The sequence below is a fragment of the Sprattus sprattus genome (assembly GCF_963457725.1).
Source record: "Sprattus sprattus genome assembly, chromosome: 1".
Taxonomy (NCBI): Eukaryota; Metazoa; Chordata; class Actinopteri; order Clupeiformes; family Clupeidae; genus Sprattus; species Sprattus sprattus.
The window spans coordinates 68,294,346-68,312,761 of record NC_137920.1 but is presented as its reverse complement, the minus strand read 5'-3'; the positions used below and the strand labels follow the sequence as shown (position 1 = coordinate 68,312,761).

Sequence of the window (18,416 nt, the reverse complement as noted above, 5' to 3'; positions counted from 1 at the left end):
AAACGAGATCAGTGGAACGCGTACACACGGATGCCACCCAGGCTATAAATGATGTGTATACCTTACTTGAATTCAGTTCAAGTCACCCACAAACTATCCCGATGATGATCTATGATAAGTTCCATTTTAAATATGTTGTTCTGACTGTTACACAAACCTGCAGCATTCAACCAATACCATTTATATTCAAAATAGTTGGCAATAGGCTACTCAGTAGTCAAGTCAGGCAATATCATATTGCCTGCAAAAAAGTATTTTGATTAACAAGATGATCACACGACTGAGCCATAGGATGTGACTTACTGTATAAATAGCCTAAAACCATGTCAGTTTTAAGCAAAAATTGTTTACCAAAAAAAGGCAAAACCACCGAAAATGTGTTTTTATTACTCTGCATTTCTACAGGCCATGCCTGGAGAGGAGTGAATAGTTGCACTTTCTGAGATTATAAAGAAAAGGAGGAAGTAGCAAGAATGTATTTGCCACTAGCAGTTTTCTCAAAGCACATACAACACTCAGAAAAAAAATACCACATCCTTCCACTCTGTTTCAGCTTCCTGCCTCTACCTCATGCATTGTCGTGTGCCTCACACAGACCTCTGCTACTCCACAACACATCCTAAAATGAATGGTTAAGTAGGGTAAGGCATGTACAGTTACTCATGAGAAAATGAGGAAAACATTTTGAGCTTCATTGTGAGAATTCTCGACATAAGTTAACAATTTTTGGGCCACTCTCACTTCGATGACAGCTATCCTCTATACTTGGGTGGGTTAACTGTTATGAATGGTTTAATATATGTCAGTGGGAATACATGTATGCCCAAGGTAGAGTGAAACTAACAAACATTCATTCCAAGTTCGATTTCCATTCAATGTACATTGCAGAACGTGAGCTGAATACTTTACCTTTACCTTAAATCAATGTATGTTGTCACAAAGTTACTGACTAAACATATGGCCTACCCTGACTAAGGCCAGTTTTACAGCTTCATTATACTTTGTATGTCAATGAGTAGCAAGGGTCTACATCATTTCAGTCAGAGGGCACACACACGGCTCTGTGCAGACATCGCCTACCCTCCAATTTTCTGTGACCTTGTGGATCTGTCCACATGAACTCTAGGATACAAGAGCACCAAGTGCAAAACGGTGCACTCAAAGTGGACGACAAAGTATAACAACAAGAACTATGTGTCTGTGGTGTCCGCAACTGTCTGAATGCTCATCCCAAAGCAAGTATAATAAGCAGTGCATCCGTTAGGGTCCACGAGGGCCCGAGTGACGTAAATTTCATCATCACAGGGTGTACGCTCGGCTCTGTGGGAACATGCCACTTCTTGTCCACTCTCAGACCACCATCTTCTTCATATCCTTGGCATAGCCTATTTAAAATATCAGCAACTAAACAGTACAGTTCTACCAGTCCGTAGCCTTCTAGGCGGCTCTAAAGGTGTACAAACAGCAACAGCCCTACTGGCCATACCTGCTTATCTTACTTGTTTAATTGTACATATCTAAATTTAATTTGAAGCTTGTATTGTGAGTTTGGGAAACGTTTCTTTATACTACTTTTGCCCTCCGTTTTTGACCTTTGCTTTGTGGTGGGTCAGACTTATTTCAATGGAAACAGGTATTTTCTGTTACTTTGACCTTTCCATGTTTTTATTTTTTATTGAATAACCTCAATTGGTAAATAATTTGATTAAATCTTTGGTTTGTAAGTGTACTGCTGAGGCATTTTCACCATATGTTCCACAAACCTCAAACAGGGACATAACCACTGTCACCACATTTGGCCTAGGTAAAAATGTCAGTATTTTTTGCAGCCATTTCACAATTATAAATAGGACCATGGAAATGTCTTGAATCTGTCGGAAGTTTCAACCACCAGGCGCCAATGTTATTATAACACATTTATTCACAACATTTATCAGCAGATACCTCGTACAATGACATTTAGGACTCAGCTACAGTATTGCAGGCCATAAAAGAGCTCGCGTTAGGGTACTTACTGAGCCCTTCAATGATGAAGTCTTGAGTCCAGTCGAAGCCATCTGTGCACAACCTCATCGGCGGCCTTTAGGTGGACAATGTCATCGTCTGATAATCATTTACGAATTTGTAGGTTTATAACCCGCTATGGAATACAATTCACTCTTTGTTCAGGAGGTGAGACAATCTTTATCTAGTGATTCTGCTAGCTATGATAACTGACCATGTTCAAAATGATGGCGAATTTACACAGCTACTGTGAGCAAACATTACTCATGGTTAGAATGGGACCATCATCCAGTTAGCCTATTCAATTATCCGGGAAGTCACGTTAGCTAACGTTAGCTGATATTAGTTAACATAACACAAAGAACTAAATGTATATCACAAATAATATAATTTTATGCAAGATTGGTACCCACTTGAATGAGCTAGCTAGCTAACCAGCTAGCCTTACAACTGCAACGACTGTGAGCAACAAAAAGGAAAGTTTCCAGGAGATTAACAGCGTTTGCAATGGTTAAGAACTGCTAACGACTACTGCATGTATTACATTCTAGGAACAGATTGATTACGAGTAGTTATAGGCTAACAGATATTAATGGGAAGTAGCTCGCTACAAATTTGCTCACCTAATCCAAAATACTTTCTCTGACGAAATCTGTTGTGGGCTCGAGGAGAACACAATAGGTTTTCCCCTTCAATCTCAGGCCCACAGAGTCAGCGCACATGGTATTGTTACTCTGTAACCATAGTAACTGCATTGAATTTGCACTGCTGTGATTGAGTGAAGTAGGTGTTCCGGCTGAGCCCTCAAAAGCAAAAGGGTAAATTATGGAGAAAAAAAAGCGATAAGAGAAGTCTACCCACGTGAATGTGCTACAATATAATTGAATGAACTTTGATGTAGAAAACAAAGAAAGGGAAATATACATAATGCAAAGAGAATCGTCCCAGTGGCAATCCAAAGCATGCATCTATAGCCTATTATGTGGCAGGGCACCACTGAATGTATATCTCTTTTATCTCTTAAGAAAAAAATAAATGCCTTTTCATTTGTATTTGTATTACAATTGTAAACTATCACTGAGGCCGGCCTTTTCCACTTTGAAATTTGATTAAGAAGGCTGTTGCATCTCTTCTAGTCTGCTTTTTAAGTTTCCATAAACTGTTGTTTAAGAATACTCAAACCAACACAGCTCCTCCAAGTGAGGGAGTCCTCTTTCTGTATGATTTAGGTTGTGGTCTCTGTAGGGCTCCTGGAGGGATGAGAATATCAGCCGGCTCAGACTTTGTGGAAATCGGAGCCATTCGGTGTGCTGTTGAGTTGAAGTCTACAGTGGCATATTCAGTCTGGCTGACTTGAGGTGGCCTCTGTCTCCCTCTGCTGGCCATTTGACTTGGCTGCACCACTTGAATTTCAGCATAATGAAGCTCAGCTTCTTGGCGTCGTTTCTTGTTCACCCTCGCATAAACAGGCTCATCTACCGCAGAATGGTGCAAATGGACATCTGCTGTCTGAAAAAGTTTGGGAGCATAAATTCAATGTGACACTGACGTGCAGTAGCCCTGCGCTAACTATAGGCCTATATGACTGGCAGTTTTGACAATGTAAAGGCCTAGCTTACCTGCTGAGGAATTGGTTGTGCACCTGATCAAAAACAAAGGAAGAGAGGGTTATAAATGGTGCTTTTGAGGAATTGATCATGTTATTCAGTGAGATTTATACTGAGGCTTGAGAGGCATCCATCAGTATCAGTAAAATAGAAAACAAGTTTGACCGTGTCCAAATGCTACGTAGATGATTAACATGTACACACATGCATTTTACCCCCCCCCCCAGCACACTGTAATAATAGTCCAGGCAAAGTAGCATTTTACGACAGACTAATTGTAAAAAAAAAAATCAGCATAGATCATTTCTATGAGGTGTCCAGAACAACATACTAAAAGTCCTAAGAAATCCAGGTTGAGGAAATAGTTTACCTCAATCTGAGATGTGTGCTAATAATGCCAGGCAATACTCCCCGAAAATGCCTTTCACTCCTATCAAAATGAAACTTTACACAATGAAAAGTAAAAATGTTTGTATTACAAGTTTCTTTGAAAATGAATACGCAAATGAGCTTTACACTAATCGAATATGCCCAAAATACACCCAAATAGGCTTATTTTTTTCCTTTACTCCTACCACAATAAAACTTTACATTGTAAAAGTATTCATGAAAAGTAACTTTTTTTGAAATTCAAGTTTCTTTTAAAATTAATTTGAACATGCACAAGGGCTCCACACTTATTGAATATATCCTAATTTGCATAGACAGAAACACCATTCATATTCATTCATATTCATACATACAGCCGCGGAAAAAATTAAGAGACCACTTCAAAATGATCAGTTTCTCTGGTTTTACTATTTATTGGTATGTGTTAAAGTAAAATGTACATTTTTGTTTTATTCTATAACCTACTGGCAACATTCCTACCAAATTTCAAATAAAAATATTGTCATTTAGATCATTTATTTGCAGAAAAATGACAATTGGTCAAAATAGCAAAAAAGATGCAGTGTCTTCAGATCTCGAATAATGCAAAGAAAACAAGCTCATATTCATTTTTAAACTACACAATACTAATGCTTTAACTTAGGAAAGGGTTCAGAAATCAATATTTGGTGGCTGTGTGGCATGGAGCATTGCCCTGCTGAAAAAAACACTTCTCAGAGTTGGGGAACATTGTCAGAGCAAAAGGAAGCAAGTTTTTCTTCCGGGACAACGTTGTACTTTGCCTGGCTGAGGTTTGTAAAAGACCATAAGGATTGAACCAAAGCGGACTGGAGGGTCTCCTAGTTCGTCTTCTCTGATGAGTCCAATTTTCAGCTTTGCCCAACACATGGTCGTCTGATGGTTAGACGGAGACCTGGAGAGGCCTACAAGCCACAGAGTCTTGCACCTACTGTGAAATTGGACTCATCAGAGAAGACGAACTAGGAGACCCTCCAGTCCGCTTTGGTTCAATCCTTATGGTCTTTTACAAACCTCAGCCAGGCAAAGTACAACGTTGTCCCGGAAGAAAAACTTGCTTCCTTTTGCTCTGACAATGTTCCCCAACTCTGAGAAGTGTTTTTTCCAGCAGGGCAATGCTCCATGCCACACAGCCAGGCCAGTAAAGGTGTGGATGGAGTATCACCAGATCAGGACCCTGTCATGGCCAGCCCAATTTCGAGACCTGAATCCCATAAAAAAACCTCTGAAATGTGATCAAGAGGAAGATGGATGGTCACAAGCCATGAAAAGAAGCCGAGCTGCTTGAATTCTTGCGCCAGGAGTAGCATAAAGTCACCCAACGGCAATGTGAAAGACTGGTGGAGAGCATGCCAAGACACATGAAAGTTGTGATTTTAAATCAAAGTTATTCCACCAAATATTGATTTCTGAACTCTTCCTAAGTTAAAGCATTAGTATTGTGTAGTTTAAAAATGAATATGAGCTTGTTTTCTTTGCATTATTCGAGATCTGAAGACACTGCATCTTTTTTGCTATTTTGACCAATTGTCATTTTTCAGCAAATAAATGATCTAAATGACAATATTTTTATTTGAAATTTGGTAGGAATGTTGCCAGTAGGTTATAGAATAAAACAAAAATGTACATTTTACTTTAACACATACCAATAAATAGTAAAACCAGAGAAACTGATAATTTTGAAGTGGTCTCTTAATTTTTTCCGCGGCTGTACATCAGCCCAATTTTCAACCAATCACCCTACTGCCAATGGATGATGGCAATGCTGCTAGCCTGAAAACTTCCTGGCTTGGTAGTACCTGCCAGGGGTATGGTGTTTCTGAGAATTCAACATATTTCCTCAACTAGGATTTCTTAGAACTTTTAGTATGTTGTTATAGACAACTCATAGAAATGATCTATGCTAAAAAAAAAAATTCAGATCACACAAATCATTTAACTACATTTTCTTCCTCTTAGTTGTAAAGGTTATTGACTAGTGTGAAATGCAAAAGTGCAAATGCAGAATAGCATTGTAGAAGATTTTAAACAACTACTCTGTCAGTGTTAATTGCTAGTGGTTCATATTTCATTAATATGCTCTGAACAGGATGTACATTTCTTGCAATACCTTTCCTCTTTTTACTTCGTGAGGTAAACTTCCTTGGATTAACACCCCACCTGATTAAAAGAAACCAAAATATTACAACCAAAAAATCCGCCAGTTCCTTTTTGTAAATCAAACACATCTAAACTGCTAGGTATAAGACATCTTGTATGACTGCTATGTTTTACTGTATTTAGTACATTTTATTATTCAGTGATGCCTTGCAATATAAGCACCTATATTAACAGTGGTACAGACATGTCCAGGGACAAAGGCTCTGATCGCTCTGATAAAGGGGGGGGTACTGTATGGCCATTCAGTCAATGAGGACGATCCCCACTCCACCCCAACTGCATAAATAGAGGGCCTACAGAGCCTACAGCTCACAGATATCACAGATGTATAAAAGCAATGCAGTAGCCTAAAAGCGCTTACATGCGGTGAGAACGTTATGATATTCTTAGTGTATTCCAATGAGTGACTAGGTGAGCACCACTTGTGTGATTAATATAGGAATGTATTAGGCCTAGGCCTACGAATTGGTAACATTTTAAGGCCGTCCGTAAAAAATACCGCCGAAGGCTACCATCTCTCCAAGAATTGTAAAGCCAAGCCTGTTAAATTTAAAACACACCAAGTCCGCCATTTGCAAGTAAACTCTGAATCTTGAAAACTAGAACAAACATTTCTGGTGTTGGGATACTTACTTGTCGATGGTTCTCGTTATATTATTTCCCATTGTACTTCATGACCTCGCAAACCTCAGACATTTTACTGATTTACTCGCTATTTCCTTGTTTCGAGATTACTGGGGACGCACAGGTGGATAGCGGGTTGTTACCTTTGTACCCTCACGAAAAAGGTAGACCACGCCCCCTAAAGGTGACAGTTTCAATGACTGTTGGTTCACCAAACTAAATCATAATCATGGACTACTCATCCATCTAAATCTAAATCATAGGCTAAACGTCCTGTCTGACAACTGGAGTGTTTTACCTAAAAATGTTCATAGTTGGGACTGATAAGCTGATTTTATTACTGGTTCACTGGTTAAGTCTTAATAGACAAACTACTTACTAACCTCGTTGACTATTTTGTTTTTCATATCCTTATTGAATGCCTAAGTGTGCTTTGGGAAGGCTACTGATAGTCCAGTCCCGCTGCCATAAAATTAAGGTAACTGATGGTCTAATAAACGTCCTGTCTTTCAGGGTCTCTGCATGGTCCTGTGTATAAAATGTATGATTTCACATTTGTTTGAGAATAAGTTGATGAATAAAACAGCTGAAGTAGGCAGCAGTCCATCATATATTATACAATAAGATACAAATAAATAGGGAAAAAAGGTTTTAATCAAACATCTCATACAGGCACAAAAAGATAATCAAGTGTAAAAAAAAAAAAAAAAAAAAAAAAAAAGAGAGAGAGAGTAGCCAATGTTTGACATGGGAAAACATAGGATACCCATGCTTATTTGCAATTAAATCACAGGATTCAGTACAGTTAATGGACTGAGCCCAGGAGATTCTACTTTTCTACATTTGCTTTCACTTTGAGTTAAAATACAAGAAACATTAGTTTCTCCAAAGCATTTCATTTGATTTGAATTGAACTTAACTGAAAACTATTACCTTAAGCCCCCTGCTATGGGATTTTATCCATTGTCCTAGCCATTATAATTCAAGTTTAATGACAAAAGTCCCAGTGCTATCCACTCTAGGAACTCTTGGCTGCTTTCTTGTCCATTTTAATCTGGAGCTGGTTGACCACAGGTTCGACATCAGCTGTTTTTCGTGGCGCTTGAATGCAAAGAACAGCGTCATGCGAAAGTGACACTTGTACTAGAAGTGGGTCCACTCCCATGGGAAGTATATATGTTCGTGTGAACTCCCTGCTGACGAAACCATGCTGGTCAACCCGCTGCGAGTGGCGACCGCTTACTTCCAGCAGGTTGTCCACTGTGCGCACATTCAGCTCGTCTGGTGTGAATTGGCAAACATCCAGCAATACGCGATACCAGTCGTCTTCACTTTCCACCTCCGAGAAGCCTCGCTCGAGCTGTTTGTTGATGCGTGGGCGGATGTAGTAGCCATGATAAAGCACTGGTGTGAGAAGATCCTGAGGAGTCAGGGCTGTGTTGGGGAAAGACTCAGGATGAAACATTAAACATGATAACCACTGAGTCCACTGAGTCAGGCCTGTGAACTGAATGGCTGCTTGGAGATTAACTCCTCTGGGATAACCATACGCTTAGTGTATTTGCATAAACTTGAATTCAACTATTAGCATGTTGCAGTAGTCACATCACTGAACTAATGTAATGTCTGGCAACTCACCCCAACAAACCTTTAAATAGAAACCAGTCTCTGCCAAAAGATGAATGTGGAAGTTCATGTTGCAAGTAATACTGGAAGGGTGTCAAACTTCCTTCATAATGTTTTTCACAGTATCTAGTTCCTAAGTGGTGTATCCACATTATGTATATAATATTTGTGTCTGATAGGCCTGGTTAATATCTCTTGGCAACAGTTTATTTTTAAGCGGTTGCAATGGGCTCTGTCATGTGTGGCATTCTAAATATAAGCCATGCCAGAAGACTTGCATTTCACTAATATGAAATGAGGTCAGAGTAATTTCAAAGCAAGTTGTTACCCTGAGTTTTGTGTCATAACATTGGGTATGGTTGCATTTTGGCGATGACATCATTATAATTCCACAGGAGGACAGCTTTGAAAATACAGCAAACTCATAAAAATGACCTTCAGAGACCAGGAGCGAGAGCAGGACCATCCAGTGGGAGACCATTTGCATTTACCTTTGGATTGGTTTCTCTGGCCTTTTTTAAACCATAAAACATGTGCTGCAAACAGCTGATTAGTGTTTTGATAATGTAGTCTAAAGGTTTAAGATCGTATTCATTCATATTAACAACACATTAAGATCACAGCAAAGACTATAGGCTGTGGTTGTATTTTGAAAACCAGAAGCGGTGCCACTATGGAAGACTTCTTACCTTCAGCAAAGTTCTGATCATAGATCCGCCTCGGGTTACTCATCTCATACTCCAAGCTCATTGGGTAAGCGTGTGGGATAGTGCGTTCGGCCATGGCTATCCTGAACCTGAAGCTTGTAAGCAAAAGTTTCCAGTTGTACCCCAATATCCCAAGAGAACACAGTGGAAGGAGGGTAACAGGCAATGAAGGATGGGGAAAGCGAGTCTGCACAGTTATGCCTGAACAAGGCGGGTGATAAACCTGGCTAGAAATAGCTTGTGGCAGACTCTTCAGAGTGGTCAACGGGGAGGGGGTTCATTGTGGGGTGACACAATGCAGTATGGCCTATTGAATATTTTGAGAACTTGAGAAGTGGGTGGTGTTTTTTTTTTTTTCCTTGAACTAATATGTATCATCAAAATCACCATAATCCAAAATGTGTAATTATTTAGGATATCAGATAAGCCGTAGATTTACTGTACAGTGGGTACGAGTTAGGATTTGTATCATACGAGGTTTTGGGAATTACATTTTACAATTTTTTTCTATTTTTCACCTATTACAATGAACACTCCACGGGAAAGTGAGGAGGACATGTATTCTAGCTGTGTTTTTGAAGACTGCATTCAGGTCTGCCTCACGCTGAATGACTCTGCATTCCACAAGATCCACACATAATCCAGGGCTTGTCCATCAGGCATAGGTTGCCAATCTGCCTAAGGCCTTGTGGAGACCAAATCCCGAGAAGGGCCCATGCCCAAATTTGCACTGGCACATTAGAGTCTAGGCATTCTAATCCACCTTGGCACACCGGCCCCCCGAGTGAGTCAGGGGGATATGGGCAAAAGCCAAGATCAGAGGTTAGTGGTAAATTCTCCCCACCAACCCAGACAGAAAGTTTCCAGAGGTATGAACACAGGGCATCAGCACCATTAAAAGCTTGAGTGATAATCCAGGTGGTATCTGTATGAATGAAATCAGACTACCGGTTTAAATAACTGCTCTTTAGAGAAGGGTGAAGAGAGAGGAAAGGCCTGAGCAAGGGGGACAGTAGGAGGGATTGAGTGAGAGCGAGAGAGAAAGAGAAAGAGAGAGAGGCGACAAAACAGTTTACATCATTGTTCTAGAAACGTCGTCAGCTGGCTGGTAGGGGCTGGCATAGGCAGAGTATATAAGCAGGCTGCTGGGGACAAAAAACACGTTCCGAGTGGATAGTGGGCAGTAGCTTCACACATCTGGAGCACAATGGATGTGGCTATCCAGCAGCCCTGGTTCCGTAGATTTTTGCCCTCTTTCTTACCCAGCCGTCTCTTTGACCAGCACTTTGGAGAGCACATCAGTGAGAGCGACATGTTGCCACCCATCCCCTCCCTGTACTACCCACGGTCCTCTTTCTCGCGTTGGCCAGGCTGGCTGGAGAGCGGACACTCTGAGGTGAGGTCAATCTGCCTGCTGATACTGAGTCTACCAGGCAGACTTCAGTAAATTCTGAAGTGACTGTTGAAATGTGTTGATATATAGATAGAAACATAGAAAAAGCCTTTATTGTCATTGTATTTGCATACAACGAAATTTAGGGTGCTACTAGTGTAGATTTATAACAATATATAATAGTATTAATGCTGACTTCAGCTGTCAAGCCTGATCACATTTATGGTAAGATATAGGGATCACTAAAGTCACACAAGTTTATTTTCTTCGGTTATTTATTGCTGTATTCCCTAAAGCAGTCTCACATGGAACATACGCACCTCTGTGTACACAGACATTGGCTATCTTTATATAATTTTTAAGCCAATGAACACATGGACATTGCTTAGCTGCAGACTCAATACTATGATGACACCCAAGAGCTATTTAAAGCATCTCACTAACCCCATGTGTCAAGTGTGATTTGGACATATCTTTATGGCTTTTGAAACGTATGCAGCCCGTAGTCTATTCAATACAAACATCTAAGTCCGTAGCTTTTTTTCCCACCTAGTCATTTATTTGCAGCCTTATCACAGGCTTTGATCATCGATACTGACCTTCCTTGAAAGTATTAACTTCACAGCCTTGAAAGAGGTGTGGAATTTCGTCCACTAAAGTACAGCACCACCAGGAGGTGCTAAATTTTTATATGTCATTACACTGTTTGTTGGGTTGGAATAGGTTATGCAGTCTGATATTTCATGTTTCCAGATGCGGATGGAGAAAGATCGTTTCACCATTAGCCTTGATGTGAAGCATTTTGCCCCCGAGGAGCTGTCTGTGAAGATTAATGGAGATTATATTGAGGTCTTTGCCAAACATGAAGAACGTCAGGTGGCAAATTTTATACCCATTCCCAATGCAGCTTATTCCTGTATAACCTAACAAACAATTGTACCAAACATTTACAGCAGTCTCAGAAGTAACAAATGATGTCTCTTGTGTTTAGGATGACCATGGTTTTGTGTCACGGGAGTTCCAAAGGAGATACAAATTCCCAGCCGGAGTAGACCCAGCCAGTGTTACCTCCTCCCTGTCCTCGGACGGTGTCCTCACTGTAATCGGCCCTAGGAAGGCTTCCGATGTCCCCGAGCGGAACATCCCCATCACACGTGACGACAAGCCTTCTGTGCATCAGAAGTAGAGCCTCCAGTCCTCTGCTTTGCCATCCACTGTGCTATGCCCATCTGCGTGGCTCACACGCCCCTCACCCTCATGTTCTCATGTGTATGTATGTATATGTCCATCAAGTCTGAAACTAAGACCCATAGGGCCACAAAACCAAAAATACGCTCAGTATAATTTCAAAGACAAACTCTTACAACCTTACAGATGGTAAATATGATTGCAAAACTGCCAATCTCATACATAATTTTGATTTTGGTTACATATTTCATGGCTCAAATAAGTGGTGAGTGTATAATTGGCATCAGGGTGCATTAAACCGGGGTTGAGAGGCCTGATTTGTCATGCTGAAGGATATATAAGAGAGGAAAAGACAAGCTAAAATGTGAGATATGGGGAAATGTATGGCTCAAGACAAGATAAAAACAACTTTAGGGCCTACATTTTGAATATGACTAAGTATGTTTGCTTTGCTAGTTTATACATAATTTAACATGAACCAGCTCAATATCATTAATGAATAATTATTAAATAATTAATAATACTCTAGTCTCACTGCATCCATAAAATGTCTGTGTCCTGTTTCAGGTAACACAGTTGTTCCAGGCTGGGATGTCAGGATGGGAAGTACAATACTTGTTTGTTTATAGGTTACTGCGATGACCAGAAACTAAAGTTCCTATAATTACAGTTCCTGTAGATTTTGAAAAGGTGATTTATAGTGGGAAAGTCACTCTCTCTAAACTTTTAATTGCTAACAATGGGTTACATTTCAGAGCAATATTTGGCATTTTAGACAGCAGTGTAGCAATGGATGATCTATCACCTTTGTGGCAGAGAAAAATTACTGAGTCCACTAAAAGGATGTTTAAGTAATGGACGGGAAGTTGACTTCATAGTTGACTCAAAAAATGTAAGTGTTGGATGTGTGTGTGTGTGTGTGTGTGTGTGTGTGTGTGTGTGTGTGTGTGTGTGTGTGTGTGTGTGTGTGTGTGTGTGTGTGTGTGTGTGTGTGTGTGTGTGTGTGTGTGTGTGTGTGTGTGTGTGTGTGTGTGTGTGTGTTGACACGTGTCTGCATTTATACAACAGTATGCAGGCTCTGTCTAGGTAAAAGAAAACTAAAAATCCTTACACTCTATACCTTAGACTCAAAAAGACATCTATCTATTTTGCTCAGATTGTCTGATTTTATTCAGTCTATTTTAAGTATTCCGAACCAAGTATCTAAATAATATTAATATACATTTACATCATAATTATATATTAACAGAATACTAATATTGGTTTATGGAAAAAACAAACAAGCCAAAACACTTACACTAAAAAGGTAATTTTCCAACCTAGGATCTGCATCTTTTTTTTTTTTGTACATGTACCTGAGAGGTTGTTCTAAACTCTTGTATTTCATTTTGCTTGCTTAGACATTCCTACATTTAATATTAACAATTAACATTGATTATATGAGTGTATAATCATTATTCACATGCATAATAAAAAGTTCACAATTTAAAGAAAACGGAGAGGTGACTATGTGTGATGTGTGAATGCCTTAAACTGTGGTCTGTCTCTAAATCTGATCATTGAAACTATTGCAATGTTTACACCTTTAGATGGATTATTTAATTATAACATCTAATTTCATTCAAAACAGGAAGTATCTCTCTCTCCCGCTCTGGCTCCCTCTCTCTCGCTCTGGCTCCCTCTGTGTGCGCGCGCGCGCGCGCGCGCGTGTGTGTGTGTGTGTGTGTGTGTGTGTGTGTGTGTGTGTGTGTGTGTGTGTGTGTGTGTGTGTGTGTGTGTGTGTGTGTGTGTGTGTGTGTGTGTGTGTGTTTATTGACAGGAAAGATTATGCCCAGTCCCAAAGCTTCTTCTCGCAGCTAAGGCATGATCAATGAATACACTGATTAGATAATAACCTATAATCTGCCACTGTGGTAAAGCAACCAGACTGCAGCTGATAAGGCACCCTAAAAACAAATGATGTTAATGCCTTTCTTTCTCTCAGTCAGCTGTAAACAGGAACAAATTGTGACTATCAATAGGAATTCTCAGAGGATTATGTGAGGGTCAAACAATGTGTCATAAACAGATACTCTGCATTTGATGCCTCAGCGGGCCTACTTCCCAAAACAAGCCGTAAATCCATAACCACACCCTTCTTTGCTGCAGCTATCCGATAACCAGTCACTGTTTCCACTCACCTAAGGGAGGAGGTGTAGAAAGTAACTGGGATTCTGTTCTATCAGAGATGTGGTGAGTTGGGTTAAAAATCAGACAGACTCATCCGTTCCATTCTGACAATTTAGAAACTGAGCACGTCAGTACTTTTAATCTTCATGAAAAAAACAGAGTGAGGGGGAGAGTAAAATAAAAAGGAATCTGTTTGCTGTATTTAAGACCAGGGAGATATCCTGCTAATCTTGGGTCATCGTGATGTCCTGTTGGGATCCTGAGGCTCCATCACCTTCTCTGCTTTCTCCTCCATGTGCTTTGAAATCCTGTCTGTAGCAGGAGTCTGCTACACACTTTGTGTGGGGGGGGTCTAACTCTGGTTGATGTCCAGGGAAACTTCTGGGTTCCCTCGTGTGGGCTTCAAAATTAAATAAACAGAGAAACAATGAATCTCCCTACAACTTTCAGATGTTTCGGATGAACCGCTTTCTTGAGATCCATGTATACCGAAGCAAATTTGATTTCTGTTTTAATTTCGGGTGAAACAATTACGAGCAAAGAGGATCACACTTACTGTTTTGAGTGGGTTTTTTCTCATCTTTGTTGTAGGTGGAGCTATACATTGTTTCAAAATAGTCAGAAAACTGTGGAGTGGAAATAAAGAGATGATATCTCAATGAAGTTTAAAGGACAAGCCATATTGTAAATAGAGAAATTCTCACAAAATCAAAATGGGACAAAAAATGTCCCATTTAAAATTGTGAAAAATATCATTCGAATCAGGGCTCACCTGAGATGGCAGTGGGCGCCGTACTTTTGTAGAGTAACGAGCATCAAATCGCTTCTCAGACCAGTTGCCAATCAAGGTGGCAGTGGTATAAGCATTTTCACTGGTGGAGCAACGCCATCCATATTGACGCAATTTGGCATCTTTAAATGCGTCATGCCAAACCTCACTCTGGCCTGATGCACGGAGCATGTAGTGAAAAGGTGGTGCTTTTTTCGTCCATGGAATTTCCATCCTCAAGAAGCTTGAAAAAGGTCTACCATGTGTAAAAGGAACTACATTAGTGTAAGCTTATTTTGAGTAAGATGATGTTAAAGGCACTACATTAGTGTAAGCTTATTTTGAATAAGGTATTGTTAAAGGCACTACAGAAGTGTAAGCTTATTTTGAATATAATTTGAAGAACGGTACCACAATGAAAACTTCACACTGACCTACCTGCTGTTCACCTGCCACTCGTTACAAGGACTGTCTACCTGGTAGAGTGTTTTCTCCCAACTGTGCAAAACCTTGTCCATAGAACGCTAAAAGAGCTTCTACCACTGTGTTCTATCTATGATGACATCTGAATGACATGCTACTTTGTTGTCACGTAACCATGGTTACGTGTTTTTTTTTGTGTGTGTAAAAGGAGCCCCGTCTAGAAGAGAAGGCTATACGGCGATATTACATTTGCACTTCAAATGTATAAGATTATACTATAATTATACTATTGAGCAAAACAATACAAATACAATAAATCTTAAGCTAGTATGGAATCTTCGCGAACACAAGCGCATTGCGCGCAATATGATAACCTGTGCCCCGTGATGCAACAAGAAAAAAAAAAGACACATTTCAAAGCAGCTTTGTTTATTTTTATTGAACACCAGAAATGGTTTGCTCAAGCCTGACTCTATCCAGTGACTACAGCATCGATACATAAGGACCGAATTTGCTTTTTTTGAGTGTTTGTTTTGTTCATAGCACATAGGCAGCTCACAGCGACGAAGTGTCCTTCGCAAAAAAAATGAAGAAAGAAAAAGAACCTCGAGGTCATTGACCCAAGATAGTAGCAGTGCTGGTCATCCAGGCGTTAGTCGTTTTTTTGGTGAAACCAGAAAAGCAGTCAGTTACAGTAAAAATCCCATTTCTGAAAAGAAAACAACATTTATTTACACATTTGATATTTTACACGTGCATTAATAGGCTATTTAAAAACGAAGGCATAAGTTGTCTTCTCACGGTAGTTTTAACCTCGACCTCCGCTGGCATCAGGGCATGAGTTTCCTCTACAACGCTGCTCGGGAAATGACCAAGACGCGCTTCCTGCTCGCCATAGTAAGAACCTTGAACCTGAAGAATTGTAGAGTATCATGATATAATGCTGTCTTTAGATTCATTCAGGTCTCTGCAAGCACCAACATTTCAATAAAACATTAAATGAGTACATTCCATCAATTTCAAGACTTATTGGAGACACCACATAAAGTTAAGCACTTAAAGTTAACTCTTTCCATCATCCAGTTTGCTTTGCTACTTACACTGCCTGCCCAGAAGAGGTTACCCTGGTCCTTCAGCATGGCAAACACATAAACAAGTTGACCCTGGCGGAGAGGGATGAAGCGGCAATCTTGAGGATAATAATCCTGGAGGGCGCGAGCAATGAGGATGGGATCTAGAGACAGACACTCTTGTCATTTAGTTGAAAACTCTGTATTACTTCATTGATTTATTTGGTAGTTTTCTCAAAAAGGGCTTCCTGGTTCAGATAAAGGTCTATATGTGTCAAACTAAACTTGGTTCTTGTTTCAGAAATACACATCACTCCATTAGTTGCAGCCTGTCAATGTATAATTTAAAACTGGTTATTTTATGTGTTGCATTGTATTTGCTGCTACAAGATACAGTAATGTAATATGGCTGGTAGGCTACACTGTAACTACCTAATCTCATTGCAACAGCCAAGTTTTAAAAAAGGGATACTCACGACTGCACTCATCATCGGCACACAACTTCTTGTTAGAGAGCTTAGGCATCTCTTTTCCGGCCTGGGCGATCAGAGGCAGCAGACCACATAGCACCAGAACTGACGACCAGCTCATGCCGTGCTTCTCCATCTTTCTCTCTGCTGTTCTGTCTGTCTGCAGAGGATTGGAGCCAGAGGAGGGACTTCATTTCGGGGCTTTACCCCACCTCTTGCTAAACACACAGAGCAGATAGATCGCACCTCACATTAAAAGCTTGCCTTTTTTTTACTTCATTGCTTTGTTTTTTGTTTATTACCTATTTTATTGGACACTGCAAAAAAATAACACAAACAGTAAAGTGTTTGGAACCATATTTTTCAACTGTTCTGTTGAGTCAGATGAGGTGAAGTAATCCCACTCGTTTTCTGAGCAAGTGCCAAACTCACAATCTAAAAAATGAATATATACAAACATTTGTATGATTTACTCCACTCTACTTATCCACTATACCTCTCTATCCCTTGTTACCTGTATGTTGACAAAGTAGGCGCCACAAGCTCAACGAGTCCCTTTCAAGCAAAGGAAAATTTGTTTTGCAGAAATCAGGAGGCACGGTGAGCAGTTTCACAGGCTCCTGCTTGTGTTGATTTGTGTCTGACCCTGGCAGCCAGCACCCCCCCCCCCCCCCCCCACCCCCCCCCCTGCTTGCACACTCAGCCCACTGTCTGTATGGTTTTGGGAGAAAGTAATTCCACAAGCCTCACTGCACCCACAGACAGGGCTGAGAAAAACAAAGTGGTCTTTGTAATAGACATTTTGCCTCTCTCAAAACATATTTTTTGGTGAATGTTTCATGTTTTTTTTCCATCTCTTCGGTCTTAAATATTTCCATTGTTATTGTTATTATTTTGCAGATTAGATCAGATTAGTACATCCTCTCGTGTTGACAGGAAGGGCAGTGCTGAGGCCCATTAGAGATCTGAGTGACACAGATGGTGAGAGTTCCATTTTTCTGATTGTAGTTAGGTGTAGGTAGTCTAAGTACACATCATGTCCATCAGGACAGGGGTGTCCATCAGGAGGTCACTAACTACTCCTTAAAGGCACCAAACTCTCGATGTGTATGATCTCGGTCTCCAGACCAGATGAGTGTGTATCTCAGAACTAATGCACTAACATTTTTTTAAAGTAATGATGCTTATACAAATTAACTGGAGATTATCTATTACCATTTAATTTAGAACTGATATCCATTTATGACAGCTTGATAATGTATGGATCTGCCTTCTTCTGTCACTAGACATTAGTTTCTGTATTTATTTGGCTGCCTTTATTATCCCATGTGTCTTGCAAACAAAATCATAGGAGTGATTTTTGTGTTACCATAAGCAAGTAGGTTGGACAAACAGACTGCTTTCAATTTTTGTGAATTGTGTATCATTCATGACACTATTTTTTTAAATAAATATTGAGTCAATCATGCATGTCACAAATGCTGAAATTTGATTTTCATTTGTCCAGCACTTTTTTTGGAAGGCAATATGTTTGTTCAGTAATCTATGGCTTCACACGGAGACCTGACTGTAGCTGATGCCATTGGCCATCCTCTCCTGCCACCATGTGACAGTAAGAGAAAATACAGCAGGACAAAATATCTGCTCATCACAAATGCAAAAACCTTCCACAACCTTTCTTTTGAAAGCTAGTTTCACTGATTAACACTGAAATAGTTTGTACTATTTCTAAGATCTATTTTCTATCTGTGAACGGTAATTCGATTTATTTTATGTTTTATATTATGTTTAGGTTGTA

At 40.0% G+C, this 18,416-nt stretch overlaps 4 protein-coding genes across 4 annotated transcripts; 1 reads left to right on the top strand and 3 right to left on the bottom strand.

Annotated features, from left to right (window-relative positions):
- Positions 1-7,504: 7,504 nt before the first annotated feature.
- On the bottom strand, positions 7,505-9,302 carry hspb2 (heat shock protein, alpha-crystallin-related, b2). Its single transcript, XM_080838938.1, has 2 exons — positions 9,119-9,302; positions 7,505-8,237 (listed from the first exon to the last, which is right to left on the bottom strand). The coding sequence occupies exons 1-2, from the start codon at positions 9,210-9,212 to the stop codon at positions 7,822-7,824; spliced, it is 510 nt and encodes a 169-aa protein (XP_080695064.1). The 5' UTR covers positions 9,213-9,302; the 3' UTR covers positions 7,505-7,821.
- A 1,018-nt stretch (positions 9,303-10,320) lies between these two features.
- cryabb (crystallin, alpha B, b) lies at positions 10,321-13,160 on the top strand. Its single transcript, XM_080838957.1, has 3 exons — positions 10,321-10,532; positions 11,283-11,405; positions 11,521-13,160. The coding sequence occupies exons 1-3, from the start codon at positions 10,344-10,346 to the stop codon at positions 11,713-11,715; spliced, it is 507 nt and encodes a 168-aa protein (XP_080695083.1). The 5' UTR covers positions 10,321-10,343; the 3' UTR covers positions 11,716-13,160.
- A 961-nt stretch (positions 13,161-14,121) lies between these two features.
- cfap68 (cilia and flagella associated protein 68) lies at positions 14,122-14,889 on the bottom strand (the record flags this gene model as incomplete). Its single annotated transcript, XM_080834223.1, is given in 4 exon segments — positions 14,122-14,145; positions 14,147-14,286; positions 14,443-14,512; positions 14,659-14,889. Coding segments are annotated over 4 exon segments (465 nt in total).
- An 874-nt stretch (positions 14,890-15,763) lies between these two features.
- mia (MIA SH3 domain containing) lies at positions 15,764-16,754 on the bottom strand (the record flags this gene model as incomplete). The annotated part of the gene is made up of 4 exons (XM_080856934.1): positions 15,764-15,787; positions 15,880-15,990; positions 16,179-16,312; positions 16,625-16,754. The coding sequence occupies 4 exons, from the start codon at positions 16,752-16,754 to the stop codon at positions 15,764-15,766; spliced, it is 399 nt and encodes a 132-aa protein (XP_080713060.1).
- Between the last annotated feature and the right edge of the window lie 1,662 nt (positions 16,755-18,416).